Source organism: Ciconia boyciana, chromosome 5, assembly GCF_034638445.1.
Source record: "Ciconia boyciana chromosome 5, ASM3463844v1, whole genome shotgun sequence".
NCBI lineage: Eukaryota > Metazoa > Chordata > Aves > Ciconiiformes > Ciconiidae > Ciconia > Ciconia boyciana.
In genome coordinates this window covers 30773245-30790750 of record NC_132938.1, presented here as the reverse complement: position 1 = coordinate 30790750, position 17506 = coordinate 30773245, and the positions used below count along the sequence as shown (strand labels likewise).

The 17506-nt window shown below is 43.3% G+C and overlaps 1 protein-coding gene across 1 annotated transcript in view; it reads left to right on the top strand.

The window, feature by feature from the left end:
- The first annotated feature begins 2161 nt into the window (after positions 1-2161).
- Positions 2162-17506, top strand: part of SCFD2 (sec1 family domain containing 2) — a 206711-nt gene continuing 191366 nt past the window's right edge. The window contains exons 1-2 of the mRNA XM_072863139.1: positions 2162-3283; positions 11996-12164. Of these exons, the coding sequence (XP_072719240.1) occupies positions 2542-3283; positions 11996-12164 (911 nt within the window). The 5' untranslated portion in view covers positions 2162-2541. The remainder of the gene's footprint in view (positions 3284-11995; positions 12165-17506) is intronic.

Sequence of the window (17506 nt, the reverse complement as noted above, 5' to 3'; positions counted from 1 at the left end):
GAAAGAAAATATGTTTGTGGAAAACACCACAAAGAGAAATCAGGAGTAGCTATAGAACATAAAATCTCTTAAAATACATCAACGCAAATCCTCAAAGCAGTTTTCCTCATAGAAACCTTTAAATAGACATCACATTGAGCTGGTGGTCACATAAAAATCCATCTTGAACAGCTTGAGCAGCTTAAACATTGGAAGCTGGTGCAAGAAGGCTGCGTCCTGAAAATAGCTGCCAGCCTTCCACCGCTCCTGGGAAGATCTTTACCCATGTCTGGCTCTGGTTGGACAGAGAGGGTTTCCTGCTGAACCTGCTTCCTGCTTTGCTTCCAAGGACAGAGTGCTGGCCTAGATGGTATTTGAACTTCTGCCCTCAAAGATAAAAACTCCCACCAGTCCCAGCCTCTGGAAGGGACCTTGCAGTTTGTCCTTACTGCTGCGTAGAAGGAGAGCAGCAGTTGGGGCCTGAAAAAAAGGCTTCTCCCGAGGCCCTGAGCAGCTAAAAGGCTGAGGACAGAAGATCTCTTTGTGAGCTGCATAAACATCTGACTCACGGATTACACTCCAGAAACCCACAAGATACCAAGTTTACGGGAACCCTTTAATACAGTTCTTTTTCTAACACAGTAGTTGTAAATTTGCACATGGGATAAAATAAACTGTAAAAACTGCTCAGATAACTTTGTTTTGTAATCTAACAACTATGCTTTAAACTAATTAACCTCATTTTGCCTTCTGTCTAGTAATCCTTTTTTTCAACATTATCATATGCAGAACTAGTTGCAATCTATACAGTATTTATAAACTAAAGAAGCTATTTGTTTCCTTAAAAAAGCATCTGCTGTTTTGACAATATGTCTGAAAAAAACCCACAACCTTTTAAAAATGGTAACTAAAGAGTTGGACAAGCCATAATATATCTAGCTTTTGTCCATGGCACTCAAGCATAAAGCAAAAGCTCGGAGATACATAATCTCTGAGGTAATTCAGTCTGAGAGGAGGGTAATTCTACTTGTGTATAAACCCAGGGGCCCAGTGATTAACCATCCCCAGTCCTTTCTTGGCATTCATTTTTCAAATCGAAATGGTCGAGAAGGCTATTAACTTACGTATTTTTCTAGCACCATAAAGTTAATATGCCCTAAGGTTAAAATAACAGATTGGGGTTGGAACAGCACAAAGACTTATGTTTCGAAGAAGGAAGAATGCATCAGGGTAGGAATGTGCATGGAGCAGACTGGAAGGAGAGGATTTAATTTCGTTACTGGAAATCTGGTGATTCCACATTATTCATGTTTTTCAGTGTTCTGAAACCAGCTGAACCTGCAAGAGACCTAAGAAGACCAGTTAAGATAGTGGATGAACTAATTAAATCATTTATCTTTTTGTTATTGCTGATGATCCCACTATGTCAGAAAAAGTATCCTCCTCACTCTGTACTGAGGAGGTTGCCCAAGTGAAATACTATGTAGAATACAGATTTGCAAGCGAGCCATCCATTCTCTGGGAAGAAGAAACTGTAGATGCATATTATGGCATTTTTTGTAGTTAGCTTTTTAAAGGAGAAATGGAATTAATTTGTCATATGTCTCCAACTGTATGTCATAAAAGTTGCATTTATTAAAAGATAATATTTCTTGTTGCTAGCTCATCAACCACTGGATTTGTTAATGCTAACACAAGAAATACAGAATTATAGGACAGGGAACAGCAATGGAAGATTCGCCTTTCCAGTGCTGTATGTTTAACAAAGTATCGGCAGAACAGTTGTTCTCTCGGTATGACAAAGATACTGATGCAGCACAAAAGAGGTAGTGACATAAACAGTGACACTGAATTGTTTTAACATTTACCAGGAGCAAGACCAAAGAAGCTCCCAGCCTTTTCAGGAAAATGTCAGGCAAAACTGAACCGTCAGTGCTCAGATGTCCCTCCTGGTACTGGCCAGGGCTACAGACTGTAGCAGCTTCTAATATAGACTGTAGGTGAGAGAAACATTTTAATGTTTGTCAGAATTTGGCACTGCCAGCGAAAAGAAGAGCCCCCTACCCTCTCCTCTCCCAGAAGTGTATCCCTGCTGCTGCTCTCGCGGTGTAACACACCTGGGCGGGGGAACTGGCCGAGGCTAACCCCTGGGGACACCAAGCCCCGGACCGGGTCGCAGGAGCGCTGCGCGGGCAGCCCTTCATCAGAGGCCCAGGCTACAGCGGCTCCTCTGGGGACGGGCGGCCCCTCGGGGGGACACCGCAGCACAGCCCCCGCGGCCGGAGGAAAGGCCTCACCGGCGCCGTCAACCCCGCCAGAGACACCCGGGCCCCGCCGCCTCCCTCAGGCCGCCGCCTCCCCTCAGAGACCCGGCTGCCGCCAGCCGCGGTCCCCGCGCGACCCCGCTTCCGTCACGGCAGAGGGACGACACCCCCCGGTGTGCCCCGCCCCTCCCCGCCGGCGGGCAGCCAACCCGCGCCCGCTGCGTCATGCCGCGGCGCCGGCGGCGCGCCGGGCACGTGCAGTGTGTTGTGGCTGTCAGGGCTGCCCGCCGCCGCCGCCATGGCGGTGCCGGTGCCGGAGCTGTGGCGGGTGTGCCGGCAGGCCTGGGAGCCCGTGCTCGCCAGGGCGCGCCGGGCCGTCGTCTTCCTGGACGCGGCGTCCGCCGAGGCGCTGCACTGGGGCGGCGGCGGGGCGGGCGAGCTGCTGGCGGCGGGGGCGCTGGCCGTCAGGGCGCTGCCCGCTGAGGCGGGGGAGGCGGCGGGGGCGGCCCGCGTCGTCTTCGTGGTGAGCGGGACGCTGCGGGGCGGCACAGCCGCCGCCGTGCGCGGCGTGCTGGGCCAGGGCGGCGTGCGGCACTGCGTGGTGGTGTCCGGCGGCGAGGCGGAGGGCGGCGGGCCGGCCGAGCTGGAGGAGACGTTGCGGAGGTGGATGGGCGAGGGCGGCCGCGCCGAGGTGGTGCTGCGGGGCCCGCCGCTCTTGGCGCCTGTCTCGGCGGAGCTCTGCCTGCTGCCCGCCCTGGCGGCGCTCCTCCCGCCTCTGCCCGGCCCCGGCGGGCCCGGCCCCGCGGAGGTCGGGCAGGGCGCCCTGCCTGCCGAGCTGCGGGCGGCGGTGCGGGCCCTGGTGGGCGACCTCGACGCTCTCTTCACCGCCCTGGGCCTGCGGGAAGAGAGCTTCGCCGTGGGGGCCCTCAGCAGGGTCGTCGCCGCCGAGCTGGCAAGCTATGCCCCGGCCAGGAACAGGAGGAGGGTGGCCACCAACAAGGCCTCTGTCGTCTTCGTGGACAGGACGTTGGACCTCGCTGGTAAGAAATCCGCCGCTGGTGGTGGCTGTCATCCCTGCGGGCCCACATCCACCCCATCGGGAGGGTTCAGATAGTTGCAGGAGCCCTCGTGGCCTGGGAGCACGTGTAACACCATGGCCGTGGTGGTTGCTCACACATCCTTGCTCCCCAGTGGGCCATGGAAGCCAAGAGTGAAGCAGAAGGCTCTGTGGGAAACACGAGGGTTTGTTTCTGGCACTTCCACTTTGCTGCAAAATAGAGACCTTAGCTGTGCCTGCGTGGCATCCCAAGGTGTGAAGGAAATGGTCTGCACGTTTCAGACTGTGCCTTGTGGATTACTGCGAAGCATTTCCCAGCATATCTAATTGTCACCCTTAGCATTATACCTGTCTAAACAGATATACATCTATATATACACTTAGCTGTATCTATATGCCTGGAAGTGTTTCTGTATGTGTGTATATATATGTTTTTTATATGCTATGCATTATACTTAGTCTTTGAGTGAAGCAATTGCACATGGCTGGTGTTATTAACTTGGAAAACACTATGTTTGAGTGAAAACAATACAGAATTATTTATACAATTCTTTCTGGGAAGCCAATGAGCATAAGAATGAACGATGTGGTATATTTAATACTGCCAATTAATGCAGAATTGATGCAAAAGTTGAAAAGTGTAGAGAGTGGTGTGAGAGTCCACTGGGAAACTGTCAGAAGGAGAATTTCTAGTATTGTAATCAACCTGCAAGCTTGGTAAGCGAGGTAAAGTCTTTTGAGCTGGTAAGATGTGATATCAAAAGGACAGAAAGGGAAAGAGTGATTGAACGAGTCACCAGCAAGGTGCTGGGCCAGTGACCCAGAAAAAGTTTGTATCTGGCTCTCGCTTCTGGAATAACCATCTTTCAGAGGAAACAGTAAACTCAGAGGATGATTGATATAGGAGTGGCTGCATTCAGTTACCCCATCATATTATTGGTAGACCTGCACACATATACAGTGTGTGGGCCTAGTTCTGTTTGCATTATCTGTAGTCAATAATTCAGGTCATAATTTTGCCACCACATGTCCCATAGCAAGTACTTGGCACAGTGTTGCACCTGCAGCTCATCTGTTTCCGAATTTTCTTCTGTCTGTTTTCCCCCCCCCCCCTCAGTTTTGGCTTTGTGTATCCTTGCACTGTTGTAGGGTTCGTAGCTGTCAACCATGTGCTGAAGAGCAGCTATGGATCTGGGTAGTTAATGCTGTGCTGTGGTTGGGAAGATTGCTGGGGAGAGTGGACTTGGATGAAGAGCCTTGAAATGAAACTGTGAGAGGAGTGCCTGTTTGGGGCAAGAACCAGTGAAACTGGACAAGGATTCATGTACTCAGGTGGTGGGAAGAATTAAAAACAAGAAAAAGAACCAGAAATTGTGGGTGACAGGGAGCTGCTTGACAAGGAGACTGTTGAGGCATGAGGAGAGATAGTTGCTACCAGCTTAAATCTGGGAAGTGAAGTCTGGGATCTTGTACTTCAGTAGGAGAAGGTTTTTCAGAGAAAACATCAGGGCTGTCGTGGGGCAGCTTTGGAGGGGATGCATCAAAGCTCTTGGAGTAAGGATGAGAAATTAAAGTATTCATTATTTTAGGAATATATTCTCTTCAGTATCTGTAACTGAAACCAAGATCCCTTCATGCAACCATTCTTTTGTTACCAACAAATGTCTCTAGAATTCATTGACGGTTTCATTGAAGCCTTCCTGTGCTTTGGACATGATACCATACTCTTGCCATCCAGTACAGTGTGAACTGAAGGAAGAAAAATCTAGTGCATTTCAGAGGTAAAGCAGTATAATGGACCTGAATTTAGTGCCGCACAATGAGATTCGTTCCATTGGTTTGCTAGAAATTGTAAAAACTACACTAAAAGAACAGCATTTAAGTTGTGAAATCAGTTGTCAAGAAGTGGGAAATGGCAGAATTAAGTTGTACCTGAAACCTTAATTTTCTTAGGTGTATTCAGCCTTTTATATACTCTCTCCCCTGGCCCCCTACCTCCGACTCCACTGCTTGGCCTTCAGGTGAATGAGTCTGTTGAATTTCAGCCTTAAACTTTGTAAAAGCTAAGGCTTCCTATCTGCAAGTTTCCGGCTTGGTATTGGCAACTGGGCCACTGGGTTTTTTTTTAAGCTATGATAATGTATTTGCAGTGTAAAATAAATAATTTTTTTTTTTCAAATAACAGCTCGGTGCAGGTGGAAGTCTTTGAGGTAGACTTTCTCATTTGCAGCTCATTTCAAACAACTTTTTAAATCTCCCCTCTCTAAAGATGAAAGATTTTGGATTTGATTTGTAAACGTCTTATTGATAGCTGAATCTTGTCCAACATGTGGGCTGCAGATATGAGAAATGGTTATGTATCCATGAATTATGAGAATGCTTTCATATTCCAAGCACTTCCACAAAAACCTGGAAGTTCATTACGGGTGGGGGCTGGGCTACTCTCTGATTATGTCAGGCTACTGCTTCGAACCAGGTGACTTTGAATCACTCTGAATAGGCTATCAGGAGGCAAATATTTTCTAACTTGAAGACCTGGATGGAATACAGCTTTAGGTAGCTCTAGATGATGTCTAAAGGAGTTGCACTAACAGATGTCTTATTTTTGGCTCGAGTTCCATTCTTATCTAGAGCAAATAAGATGTTAGGCTAGAATAACAGATAGTTTTCAGTAATACCAATTGATTTCTAATAGTAAAACTCAAAATGTCTCAAAAGTGCTTTTTGTGGTGCTGCAATTGCAAACAACTGAACTAAGGGAAAATACTGGTACTTAAATATTAAGAACTTTCCACTTTAAAGAACATATTAAAGAAGTATGGTAAAGTACATTTTGGTAAAGAACTTCTGGTGCCAGTGTCAAGAAACTGTATTATCTTTGTTGTGATAATTATTAAAAAAAAAAAAAGTCACATATAAAATGGCACATTTTTCTATCAAAAAAATCAGAAGGCACCTTGAAAGCTGACTGGGTAAGCTTTCTAGGTTCCATGAAGCAAAGAATCTCTTCTGAGCTATTACTTTAAAATTTGGATTGAGCTCTACTCTATCCAAATTTTGTAATTTTTTTTGGTGTGTGTTCAGCATTACTTATTCATGCTGTATTTAATGAATAGAGAGGAAAATACTGAATTAGGCTAAATAATTATTTTTGTCCTGTATGGTGTTACATTCAGCTGAGCTGTAACAGGGATCTTCTTTTTATGGCCTTTGCTGCCCTTGCTGCAGTGGCATGGCTTCAACTGGGAACGGCATGAATACTGCCTATCCCTGCAGTGTAGGCTCTTGGGGATACAGCAGTGCCCCAGAAGGTGGGATGTGTATTTATGGCCTGGGGAGATCCCAGGCTTAGTGCTTTGTGCTCACTTCTTGAATTCTGATTGTATAAAACTTTGTTACTGGTGCTGTCCTTAATCTGTATGTATGTGTAGTGCTGCTTTTGTTTGCCTACTTTATTGTTCTAAAGTTCACTACCTTTGCTTTAAAAAGCAGAATAAATCCTCCCAGCTAGAGTGGTGCTGTGATAAGTGACGCTGGTTAAAGTCAGAGCTAACTCTGGCACCTTAATTGCTCTTTATTTTTTTCCTCTAATATTTGTGCCCCTAAATATTTGCATTGTGATACCATATTGTAACTCCATGCTTCTTCCATGTGTTTCCTAGTCACCACCTTGCCAGCATTCACACCTTCTATGACGTCGTTTTTCTGGCTTCCCAGATTTCCTTTTTCATTCGTAAGCTCGCTGATACCTTTCAGATATTGGTGTTCAGAACAGCTTGATGCGTTTCTCTTTCCAGTCTCTTGGTGCTTTGCAGCATTTGGGATGTGGGCTGTTGTAAGCGCGGGGAATAGTGAGATCTCACCCACTGGTATGTGCAGGTGATTTTGAAATGCAATACAGTGAGTAAAAGACAGAGAATGAATAGCAGGGGGATGCCTGTGCAGTTAATGTATAGCTTTGAATAATAACTTTTGTATGAGTGTTGTTGAAGCTGGATATTTCAGTGCCGTCAGCGACAGCAGTTTTATCTTCCTCTAGCACTTTTGCATGTATTGGTCTAAATCACAGGAATGTTTCCCCACAGCCAAGGCTGCAAACTCAAGTTTAACTTCCTATATCATCTCCCTCACTGTCAGCCAGGAATCTTCTCTGCATCACACCGTTGTGCTGGTTGTAATGTTTTCAGCCTTTTAACAGATACAAAAAGCACTGTTCAGGTGCTCTTCAATGAAGCATAGATACCATTCCTTTTCAGTTCCTGGGAGCAGCCACAGAGACAAGAAAGTCGTGGCGTGCCTTAATCATCCTACCGCATAATCCCATTCATAGAGGAGGATGAGAATGAAGACTAACGTAGGCCCATGCCTTTCTGGTAAAGTCTGGCTCTGACTAATATCTCTGATTATTTTTGTTTTAAACTCTTTGTAATTGTCTGTCTATTTCTTTCATTATATCTATCATGTTTCTGATTTGGAGCGCTTTACTCATGCTCTCTTTGATTGCAGCATCTTCCAAGTTGACGCATTGTTGGATTGATACTAATGTCTTTTTAAAGAAAACAAAACCATGTTTTTTTTCTTCCTTACCATATAAGCTGAGGCTTTGAAAACATAAATCCTGAGGCCTGTGGAGCAGAGTAGTTCCCTTTTTATGAACCAGGCTGGGGCTTTGATGCAGGAGGCAACTGATGCTTAAATTATTCTGGTTACTTGAGGTTGTAGACTGCAGCTGTGAGGCATGGTGGCAGCTGCAAATATTCAAGTGGTGTCAACTCAGTACTGTGGGTCAGGGTGCAGCCTCTGCTGTGGCGTGGTTTGTAAAGATTTTGCTATTGTGGAATAGGCACACAATTTTTTAGAATAGGTTTTTGAATGCTTCAGAGATTAAATTTGTTATAGAGGCTTTACAGAGATAAGCAAACAAATGGAATGAGTTTTGCCTATTTAAAGAAAACTGCAGGTGGCTAGGTCAGCGCAGGGGACTTGGAAATTACATGAGCCTTGAGCAGATGCTTAAGTGTTTCTTATCTCCAAATTTACTAGTCTTTACGTATGTTGCAATAGCTGGCTGTGAGAGATGGGGAGTCTTATATTTCTATGGCAGCACTCTGATGCTGCTGTGCTTGGCTGTGGGCTTCCTTACTCCTACTGCTGGGCTACAAGTTTTTTGGTTTTTTTGGAGGAGCGGGAGTTGTGGCATTTGGTTTTTTTGTTTGTTTGGGGTTTTTGTTTTGTTTTTAGATTCAATAGCCAGCATAGTGGGACAGATAACTGACTACTTTGATGTTCCATCATCTGTACAAAGGAGAACCTAGATCTGTCTTTTGGCAAGGTAGAAGGGTGCTCTAGTTTGCCTTGAATGCTGCACAATCGTTCCTGGGAACATACAGGCTGCTTTCCAGCACTGTGTAACAAGGTCGGCTTAAGCTAACGCTGAATGAAATAATATGGCAAAATATTGATAAGCTTTGCAACTGAAGCTCCAAATATCCAGCTTCTGTCAAGGGAAGAGGTGTAAACATTTCTGCCTTCTGATATTTTAAACCCTACTCTCACAGAGGTGATGCATTGCCTAAGAAAGTTGCATCATAGGAATTGTCCCACTAGAGTCCTTTAGTGTAAAGTCTTCCTAGTGGTGATCTGATTCAGAAAAGCATTGGGTGGCTGTGCAGTGTTGAAACATCATGAAAATTGGGATGGGTTTGTCCATGTATCTGTCCAAAATCAACAGTCCTGAACTAATCTACAAAGTAGTTAAAACAGCAGATGTTAAGAAAGCTTGATAGTAGGGGCAAGATGTGCCTTGCATACTGTTTTGGTGCACACCGACTTATATTTAAACTTTGATTGAAGGAAAAGCCCCCAGTAGAAATTAGTTGCATTAGTTGTTGGCCAGTGAGCAATCCCTTTGTAGGAGAACTGCTTTCTAATTCAAGCTCCTCATGTTTAGCAACTGACTTTAAAGTCTTCCCATTGCCCAAGCTCTCACGTTGCTTCTGTAATATGCAATTGCCCCTTAAATCTGCTTTTTTTGTTTGTTTTGTTTTTGAACCAGACAGTAGAACCAGTAGGAGAACATAAGAATTGGAGTACAAATGGTGTGATATAGGGCTGGTAATGGGCTTAGGAAAATATTTTCTTGTATGCATGTCATTGATGCCTTTTTAGGGGGAGGTGGGGTGTAGTTAATGAGTTCCTGGCTGCTGTTAAAGAATCCGTTGGTCAACTTTGCCAATTGTGCCAGCTACAACCCGTATCAAATGTCAGGTATTTCAGTTTGTAACTCCTAATAGAAGACAAAGTAAAATTAGATACATGCAGCGTGATACATAAGATTGATTTCCTGTATCCTCAAGGCTGGATATTAGCCTGGCTTGACGACTCCTATTTTGCATTGGTCAAATAACTTTTCCTTGTCACATTAACACCCAATCTGTGTGCATGTTGGCAGCATTAAAGCTACCAGCTGCCTTGAACACCATTGGTCATGAGAAACTGCTGAGCAGCCTGTTGACTGTCCTCAACAGTGATGAGAAGAGGGGACGGAAACCAGTCCCATGCACCCTGCTGCAGTCAGTCAGATTGCAAAGCGACTCCCTGTGATTTCCTGTCCCAGTCTCATGAGGTTTAATTGTCTTTCCAGCCTTGGTTGGTTTGCATAGTTGATCAGGGGTGATAGGGATTTTTAAAAGCTCCAGGAGATGTTTTCTGATTGATTTGATGAGGCAGACCAAAAGCCGTTAGCACCTGTGGACCAGTGCGAGTTTCCAAGAAGTAGCAGTTGTGGGAAGGAGACTGAGATGGCACTTGCTAATTGTGGAAGCAACCTAAATACGTTGAGACTTTCCCCCTCTGCCAAGGAGAACGGAGGGATGTTAATAATTAACGTGGGTTTATTTGCATTCGAGGTGTTTCCAGTCTAGCTAAATGTCTTGTCTAGCTAAATGTTGCTCGCGTGCAGCAAGTGTGGAGAGATAGACATTGCTTCCAGTACGTGAGGGTGGAGGTTCAGAAGATTACCATCTGTTTTCCATGTCTGTAACTTTGCGAGTGTTGATAACTGCAGTGTGGCTGACAAGTGACTGCCCTAGTAAGAAGAATGTAGGGATTTTGGCGAACAGATGGCTTAGGGAGTCGCAAAGACAACCCAGCTTGTTTCGTCTGTACTTCAGTGGTCTAAATGTGTCTGGGGATGGTAGAAAGGAACGTTGCTGTCATTCTGTGACTATTACAATCTCTGGTGAAACAAATTGGTAATCTCAATCCAGCTGAGCGGCCAGGTGTCCACATTGCAGTACCACCACGTGCTGGACACGTGTGCCTTCCTTGCCTTCTGTGGATAGAGGCATTGCCCGCATGGAGTTTGACTTTACTTTTCTCCTCCTTTTTCATCCTTGCTTCTCTATTTGACTTCTACTACAATTTGGAATAGTTGATAAACCATGAGGTGGTTTTACAACATGGATACACGGCTGCTGTAGACTTGCTGCAGACAACCCTCTGCTTATCCAAGAGCAGTTAATAACCTGACCCCATTAATGTTCTTCATGTAAGGGCCCTGTTTGGATTTATGGAGCATGTGAAGCTGACTTCACCTGTTGAAACAGACCTCTGTCTTTGGAAATATTCAGAAGTGAGAACAAGTAGGGAGCCACATGGACAGACTTTGATGGAGTGGGACCATAGCCTAAAAGATCTTTTTTCTGCCTCTCAAAGGTGGCTTCAGAAGTCCCCTTTCTCCTGTGAGTAAAGCCAGGAGAACTAAGCTCAGCACCAGTGTCCAGCCCTGTGGTGATAGCTGAACCATAGCTAAAGTGGCAGAATACAAATACCTTTGACTTGTTCCTGACTTAAAGGCAATAAGGTTTCTGGTCCCCCTCTCCAACTTTTTAATCTGTAGTCTGTGTTATGTTTTTCTGCTTTGGCTTGGCTCACAGTCTTACAAAATATTAAGTTGGTTGTGGTGCCTGTGTTGAGAGTTGGTGAATGGAAAGGAGCATGTGTGTTTGAAATCGAGAGAATTGAAGAAAACGTGCCAGCTGGAATTCAGAGTTCCTTTTGGAACATGGTCAAATAGACATTTTATACTATGTAACTTGGGTTGTTTTAGTCATTTCATGTTAGTTTCACCTGTGCTGCCCTCAGTCCATGTAGGAGAGATGAGCTTGACAGTGGCATGTTGTTGGTAATTGTTTATTTTAATATTATGCCAGCCTATCTGGGTAGCTACGTATGCAACCTGCATACAGCCTTTTTAAGCCCAGTCCTGTTAGTTTAGAAAAGCATAGTTTGCATGTGTGCATGTATATATAAATGTTTGCCTGCTTTTTTTAATAATGATTGCAAATCTTGTTTAACTAACAACTTTCTTATGCAAAGAGAAATATTTTGCATATTTAAGTGCAAAATCAGTGAATATCTCTAGCTGTAAAGCAGTCTAATTTATGCCTTTTAAATGAATCTTTCTGAAATGTTATCAAGAGTTTTAACTTCAGACATTCCAGAAATTGATTTTACTTTTGTAGCAAAATATCTTTGAAAAGCTAATTGTGGTCTTGATGATGTGACTATCGGCATCCTTCTTTGCAGAACATGTGGTGGTTATTTTGCTCTCAGTTCCTTGTGGGTGTTTTTTTTTTTTTTTCCTCCTTCTAGTTATGTACCTGACAGTTTTGGGGTCTCTTTTTTTCCCTAGGAGCAGTTGGTCATCATGGCGACAATCTTGCAGAGAAGATACTTTCTGTGCTTCCCAAGCTTCCTGGCCACAAGACTGATGTGATGGTTAACATGGTGGAACTGACGGTACTGCAGACTACAGATGAAACTTGCAGTATCATAGCACCTGGCTGCTTAGCACAACCAAAGTAAACATTCTTTTTTTTCTTTCTTTTTTTTAAGATGTAGAATATGTTCTCTGTATCCTTCTGTGAAAAGAACAGAGAACAAGTCTTTTCTTAAAAAAAAAAAAATCAAGCTTCAGCAAAACCCCATCTGGTCCCAATTCTGCTGGAATATAATCAGTTGTATGTGTGCATTAAGTGAGTGGGCCAGATAATACTCCCAAAAGTGGGAGATTCTCAGGACCTTTTTAGATTTGGGTTGTTTAAATTGCTGTAGATTACTGCAATAGAAATCAGTATGGATTAAACACCAAAAATTCTTCCTTGTGACATTTCTTTTTCTGCCTAACTAACAGGTCATACAGCAGGTAGGTCTTAAGTGTGGCTTTCTTTTCCCATAAGCCTCTTTATAATTATAAAGCAAGCTGCACGCTGAATTCTTGTTACAGTACCTGTTAACTTCAGGTTTTATCCCTGTTTTCAAACACCATACCTGTGGGGAAAGATAATTAGGCACAAATTTAGGTATACAGACAGCTTCATGAGGGCCTGGTTTTTGCTTAAACAAGGACAACCTAAACTTTGAACAATTGTACTTAGCTATGTATAATTTGCAGCTAAGACATTGCTTGTAAAGTGCATCAGATTTGATGTTTCGCTTTCTAAATTTAGTTGTCTGAACTGAAACTTTCCTGCAGCTTTGTTACTATGCATAAACCAGGAAATACACCAGGTGCTGGTTTCACTCCACAAAAAAAAAATTTTGCTCAGCATTGCTCTAGAAATTCATGCAGTGCAAAGGGCATTAAAAGTTCTTTCTCTTTTGCTGTAATGTTCCCTCCATATATAAGAAAAGTTTTTTTTCCAAGATGGGCTATCTAATATGGAGTCTATTCTTCTGTTTTGTCTCCTTTTGGTACTTTACACCTGCCCTCTACTCCCCCCCTCCCCCCCTCAAAGATTTCACAGAAGACTTTCCACTGTTCCAACATATGGTCTTTATTTTCTGAGAGCCTCCAGATCCTTTGTCCTCTTCCATCTCCCACATGTGCTGTAACTTGGTCCAGTTTCTAGGTTTCACGCTGCATAACTCTCCTCTTCCTTAGGAATTGGAGAGGAAACATTTCCTCATATAGGTGGACTCAATTGTAAGTTGCTGCTGGGGTGACTAACTTCAAATTTGTTCTGGTTTTCTTCTCATTGGCTGCTTTCCAGCTGATCTCTGAAGTAGAAGCGAGAGGTCCTTAAGATCTGTCTACTCAGCAAAATGAAGAGGTCATTGCCCATGGTAGACATGCTGTGGTAGCTGTTGTTTGTGCTAACTTTGAGTAGCTACCAGAAATAAAGAAAATTTCTGGCTGCGTGGAGTAGGAAGAAAAAAATAGGTATTTATTGCCCTAAGATTGTTGACCTGTGCTACTATTCCATTATTCCTAACATTATTGACATTGAGGAGACTAAAGGTGGTGCTAGTATGCCTTCCCATGCTAAAATTATGACTTCAGTCTTCTCTGTAGTCACGTTTTTAGGAATAGCCTGCAGAGTTTTAGTGTGTTCTAAGTTGACTAATAGTATATACACTGAGGTTTATTTGCCTATGTACTAGCTAGTGGGAAGGTGCCTCTGTTAACAGTACAGTTAGGCTTAACATATTTTGCAAAGTCTCTTATGGACACAGGTGGCTAAAGAACAACAGGATTTGGCTACAAGGTGCTCAGGTGCTACTCTGCAAGTGCAGTAAAGCTGGATGGCAGCAGCTGATACCTGGTACCAGGGCAGTGGCATCATTACCACGCCTGTCTGTAACAGCTTCCCCAAAATACCCTCCCTCTGCAAATTCATCTTACAGAATCTGTTACACTGGAAATTTTTAAGAACAGATTAGGAAAACAGTGGTTTAAATAGGATTGATCTTGCCTTGGAGCAGAGCAACGGGACTAGGTGACCTCTCAGAATCTCTCCTGTGATCATTGTTTGCAACTGAAGAAGTGTTGCGTGCCCGAGAATAGTCTCCAAACTCCAAAGAATGCGTCTCTGCATTGTTCAACCCTGTGTCTTTCACTTCTTCCCCAACTATGTAATGATTAGGAATAGTTTCTAACTTAAAATAGGCATTTCCAAACAAGCTTAAGACAATTGCTGAAGAGTACTAGAAATGATAACAGTGTCTGAACAGGTGGCTGAAGGTGGTAGCTTCCATTCTGTTCAACAGGCCTGTGTTCTTAGTGTTGGATTATAAACATCAGCATTAATCATCTTTGTTAGCGTAAAATGGTTGAAGTTCTTCTGAAGCACTGAAATGGATTTAAAGTTCCCACCAGTAAGTGTCCATGTCAGTTCTGAAAGAAATTCCATACGATGCTCTCAGTTCTTCATCAACATGGTTAGTGCCATTGGTAGCCAGCTCGGAAGTGTTTCTTGTAATTGAAAACTTAAGTCTTGATTTATATTTGTAAATGATGCATGGCAAGGAGCGTTCCCCTGCTTGTAAATTTTCCATTTACTCTGACGAGTGAAAGTGCCAGCACCTTTCCCAGAGACAGGACCAGTAACTTCAGTTACACCCAAGTGGAATGTGTGGGGGCTCTTTTACATGAAATTTTGTGATCAGACTGTGGTGTTCCACAGACTTGCATATTCAGAATATTTTTCGAATGTTTTCATTATTTTCTCTCAAGTCATGTTTGAGCATGCTGTGGTGGAGAGAGGGAGGGAGAGATCTGCTCCCTCCACACAGCTTGCTATATTTAACTTTTCTTATGGAATGCCTCTGCAGCAGAAACATCTGGGCTCAGTTACAGAGTTAGCAAACAGAATTAATGAATAATTTATGGCTGGTGTGGTGAAATAAAGCAGGGTTCTTTTCTCAAATCTAAGGAAATAATGGGCTTCTTTAAAGATTTAGATGAAAATGTAAATGCCATATGCTGCTTAAGTTACTGTACTTTGAAGGTGCTCTCTTTGTATGGAAGGGAATTTCTTAAAAAAAAAAAAATCTATTCTAGAGTTCTTAATTTTATTAGTATTAGTAGCCTCAAAAGTCTTTCAAAGTAATGGTTTGCCCTACTGTAGTCACTGACCTATTGGTGCTCCAGTGTGAATGTTAGTTGAGTTATGCTCTTTGAGAATTGTGTCAAAATATTTTATTATTTTTTATATACAGACGAATATATATAAACAGAATGAAACGGTTTATAGACATAAAACTAAGGACAGCCACTCTGGATCGGAACTGTTAGTTTCTGATTAAAAAGTACGATAGCCACCCTGTCCTCCAAACAAATGATGCATAACAGAAGTGGAAATTGTAGTGAAAGCTTAATGGCAGAGATAATTTAAAAAACATTCTATTGATTGCAGCTTTCTTGCTGGTCGTCTTATTTTGATAACCCACACTGTTTTTGGAGGAATTTTTAACAATTTCAGCTTCGGATTTTAAGTGTACATGCAATGACTTCCAGGAGTTGTCTGCTTGGATGAACATCAAGCTCTCGGTGTTTGTGAGCCATCCATTGTGTCCATTTGATAACATTTTGGCCACTTCGTTTCTCAAAGCACCTATCTTGTGTTTTTAAGACTGGTATTTTATCATGTGGAAGCATCCTGCTGTCAGTAATGGGTTTATCTTGATGGAGGTTTATCTGTTTTTCACCTCTTGCAAGCTGGGAGCTGAGGTGTGTAGGAGGCCCCATGGCTCCCTGAAGCCCCAAGTCAGGGTTCAGATGCCTGCATCCTGGCCACAGGTCTGTGGTGTGTGAGAACAAGAAGTCTTTACTTACTGAAAGTAAGTCTTACTGAAGAAGTCTTCTTCGGTTATGTGATACTGAACTGTGGGCAACTGAAGAAATACGTATGTTTGCTCTTTTTTTAATCTGCTCTTTTATTAACCAGCAACACTTTTGATGTGCTCTCATATTTTGCTGAATAAACTGAATACTTAATTTGTTTACACACATTTCAAGAACTTGCTGAATAGAGATTTCTTGCCTGTTTTTCCACCCTTGCTTCCTTTTCTCCAGTCTTTGGAGTTTGCAAGCTTCTTGGAATTCAATGTGGTGTTAAAATCTCAGAAAAAGACCAGATTTTTATTTAAAATATGTATATATTTAATACAATATACAAAGAACCATTGGGCTCTTACAGCAAGCATTTTTACGTAAAGATGCGAAACTATAACATAACACACTTCATGTTTGGGTTGCTACGCCTAAAGCAATTCAATGAGCAATACAGCTGAGGTGTCTGGGCACTTTTGACAAAGCAGATGGAGCCACTAAATCATCTGAACTTGCATTGGGAGGAAAAATAACAAGTTCAGAATGAGGTGATCTTGTTGATGGGTGTGATGCAGAAAGCGTCGATATGCAGGCCAGATGTTTGAAACATGGCACTCGCACAATCTTTCCTTACGTCTTTGTATGAGAGGTGGAAGGAGAGGTGTGCTGGGGTGCGAAGAAAGGGAGTTGGTTAAAAATTAGAACATTCCTGAGTATGTAATAGTGACATTTAATGTCTCGTGTTAATGGCAGTTGAAAATGCATACTTCTCCCAATCCTTCTTAGTTCTGAGGTTGTTAATCCCTATTTTGGACTGATTAGTGCTTTTGTTTACAAGTGCTAAAACTGTTACAGTTTGGATGGAGAAGAAAGCCCCACTCCAGCCGCATCTTTGTTCTTGTGCGTGGTGTGATGATGCAGTGCTCTCCTGGCACTGGTGGGACCTGGACAACCCTGAGCGTAGAGGAAGGCCATGAAGCGAGGGGACTTGTATTCCAGTCCTGGCTCTGCTGTAGGCTTGCAGCATGATCTTGGACGGGTCACTTCATTTCTTTCTACTCCTGTTTCCCCTCCCAGTCCTTGTCCAAGGAACTTGTTTTTTTTAAACCAGTAAAACAGGGAATTTCTCAGTATACAAGTTTGCAGATCACATGGCAGAAAATCCTAGGGGTTCTGGTCTTTGGGAGGGTACAAATGTTGCAAACGATTACGTGGGGAGTTAAGGTGTCAGGACAAGCAAAGGCAGGATCTCTATTTGTGCTTTCTTTGGTACCGTGTCCTTCCCACTCCTATACGCAGTGCTTTGTTGCGCTGGGGAGAGGGGACTGTTTTGAGTTGCATCCCCCGGCCCCCTTTCCTGAGAGCTGATGGAACAGCAGTTCCAATGATCTCTGTGAAACACACTACTGCAGTATTCTTTGAACAATCACATGTATGATGTGAATTTAAAATGAAAGATTATTTGTGCTTGTATGGCAAAGAAAAGAGCAGCAAGAATTAAAACTGGCAAGGAGATTAAAGTCTCCTTTTAAGCTGGGTAATAGACTTTTTTGAATGGTTTATTCTATTCTCTTGATTTTTTCTTTTTTT